Here is a 2,565-nt window from a genome sequence, read left to right as displayed (position 1 = left end):
ATAGATCCCCCACCATTATTCAGCATTCTCCCAGCTGAACTTCCTATCTAAAGTTAAGGTTCTTTGCATGGAATAGCCAAATCCGAATCTTGTGTAAATTCCTATAAAGCCCATCATTGACACGCATCATGATAAATTGTTGCAACCTCTAAGAAGTCACTGTGACACGTAGCTTTCTCAATAACAGCCGAGTATAGTGCATACCTTAGTAAGATGCACATCTTGTGAGTTCGGCGCCAACCTTTCTCATTAATCATTTATGGATGTCAACCTTTCCCACCAATAGTCATCATGCCTAACCTTACTATATATCTACAACTTTAAGTTTTATGATGTGATTTTATGTAATGAAGGTGTATAAATAACAACAGTCACAGGTAACAAGACATATGATTGAACAAGGCAACACAAGGCCATACAAGATCACAAAACAACACACACATGACCATCACTCTCTCTCTCTTATATTCTTGTTCTCGTTATTATACTTCCCTTTCCTCTTATAATTTGTTGAATTAAGCATAAAAAGATGATAGGGAACTTGTTTTTGTAAGAGAGCATGAAGGGGCTAACCTAGACAGCTCAGCCTAAGACGGAGTAGCGGGAAGCACAAATCCAATTTGAGATCTTTATGACTTCATCAAAAACAAGTTCTTGATGAACAACAACATTTATGAGAACAATTAAAAAAATTAATCAGCTGCCATTACTTTAATTGTAGATTGTTAAACAAAAAAGTACAGAGATGAATTACACGTGCATGATATTAAGCGGTAAGGCACCCAGACAAACACTAAAAGACATACATCGATCTCCTGAAGGATAAGAAAAAACGAGATGTCCTTGATAATCATCATTCTTTAACAAACTCAATCTTAACGCCAGAGATGACAACAGGATCACTAACACTATTAGACCTGGGCACCAAAGCCACCACAATGCTATCATCATCATCAGTTTCCAAGTCTTCCAACAATTCTGTAATCCCCAATATCAATCTTGTCTTGGACTTCTTCGCATGCTTATGAGACACATTAACAAAGCTCCCAGCAAACTCTGTATTTTCTGGTTTAGAAGGCATCTCAAGGTCATCATTTATGAACACGTCAAACTTCACGAATTTTCCTTTGTCGTATTCTATCCCTTCTATCACTAAAACTTCATCTTCCTCTTCTTTCTCTTTCCTGCTTCTTGATTTCTTTGGTCTTGAAACTACAGTAACTATGGTTTTGTCTAAGACTAAAGGGAATGCAGTGATCGGTGTTAATGCAGTTTTTGTTTCAGCTGCTTTCTTTCCCAACCTTCTTGGAATTGGTTTTGATTTTAGCCAAGGAATTTCAACATTTTGATAAGTATACCTTAGCCTTCTATTGTCAAGACAATCTCTAACCTTACAACGAACAAGCTCTGCATTCTCATTATAGAAAAGAAACTCTGAATTAAGCCAATCAGGATCACTGATATCCCTCCTAATTCCTCCAGGTATAGTCTTCCATAACGTCCACATTCGGTCAACATTTGAGTGATGACAAAAAAATATCGGATCTCTCGCAGCTGAGTAAAAATTGCCCATGTCTTCGGTATTTTCTTGAGTTGGATCACCGGTCCATCTGTGAATATTATTGTGAGGGCTGTTCTCAATCGTCCCAGCTCCAGGACGAGAATCGTCACCAGCACGGTATGGTTTTCCAAAAAAGAGTGTTGGTTTTGCTGCACCAGACACCATTTGCTTGTACATTACTCTAAGATTACTAGAGTATACTTTATTTGCGTTTGTGGGGTTGGGGTCTCCCGCTGCATAATCAAGATCTAGCAATACAGGAGGTTGGTGATTCTGATCGCGGAACTGGTCATAGAGTGGAGATTTAGGGTCGGTAAAGATGTAAGGCATTTGCATACCACTGGGGGAATCCCAGTTCCAGAAAGGCAGAGCAAAAGTTGGGTCATTAATAAGTTTGCCCAAGATTCTTTCATAGAAGTAAAGATAGTATCTGTGCCAAGGAAAGAAGAGCCAACAGAAATGAACATCAAGTTCCAATTTTGGAAACCCCACTTGTTCGTAGGCACCATTGCAATAGGCACAATGTACGTTGGCTTGTTGGTAGAAGTTGCGTGGATCATCTTCGGGGAGACTTTTCATTAAGGAAATGGCTTCAGCATATTTGGCCACGTAGTCTTCGTCAACTAAATGGGCCGCACGTCTAGTTCGTAGCGGGAAGAATGGAGAAGGAGGTCTGAAGTCTATGATCTTTTTGGGTAGTGGAGAGCAACAGTTTGTTGGATTTTCGGGGTTTGGTAAGTCCACCAACTCACAATTGGTCAAGTCTGGAGGGGTGATTGGCTTAGCATAGGCAGTTCGGTCAGCAAGATTGGTAGCGCTATATAGGCCTCCTAGACCGATGAGGACGTCTCTTCTCGTGGCAGGGTTTTGTGTATCATCTGTGGCTTTGCATGAAACTCTAGGGACATTCAGCCTTTTGGTTTTGGTAACTTGCTGTGGTTTTGGAAAGAAAGGTCTGAAAGATAAGGTGGACATTACGGTTGAGGCTCGAAGTAGGAGAGAAA

The 2,565-nt window shown here is 40.3% G+C and overlaps 1 protein-coding gene across 1 annotated transcript; it reads right to left on the bottom strand.

Annotated features, from left to right (window-relative positions):
• Positions 1-683: 683 nt before the first annotated feature.
• LOC105120150 (polyphenol oxidase, chloroplastic-like) lies at positions 684-2,559 on the bottom strand. Its single transcript, XM_011018343.1, has one exon. It carries the CDS (start codon positions 2,534-2,536, stop codon positions 854-856), a length of 1,683 nt encoding a protein of 560 aa, XP_011016645.1. The 5' UTR covers positions 2,537-2,559; the 3' UTR covers positions 684-853.
• Positions 2,560-2,565: the final 6 nt, after the last annotated feature.

The sequence above is a fragment of the Populus euphratica genome, unplaced genomic scaffold, assembly GCF_000495115.2.
Source record: "Populus euphratica unplaced genomic scaffold, PopEup_1.0 scaffold5117.1, whole genome shotgun sequence".
In the NCBI taxonomy this organism is placed as follows: domain Eukaryota; kingdom Viridiplantae; phylum Streptophyta; class Magnoliopsida; order Malpighiales; family Salicaceae; genus Populus; species Populus euphratica.
The sequence above is the reverse complement of the archived record's forward strand: the minus strand, read 5'-3'. Positions and strand labels throughout refer to the sequence as shown.

Bases quoted from the DNA above. Each gene is read 5' to 3' on its own strand.
- LOC105120150 (XM_011018343.1), bottom strand. From the start codon at position 2,536: ATGTCCACCTTATCTTTCAGACCTTTCTTTCCAAAACCACAGCAAGTT.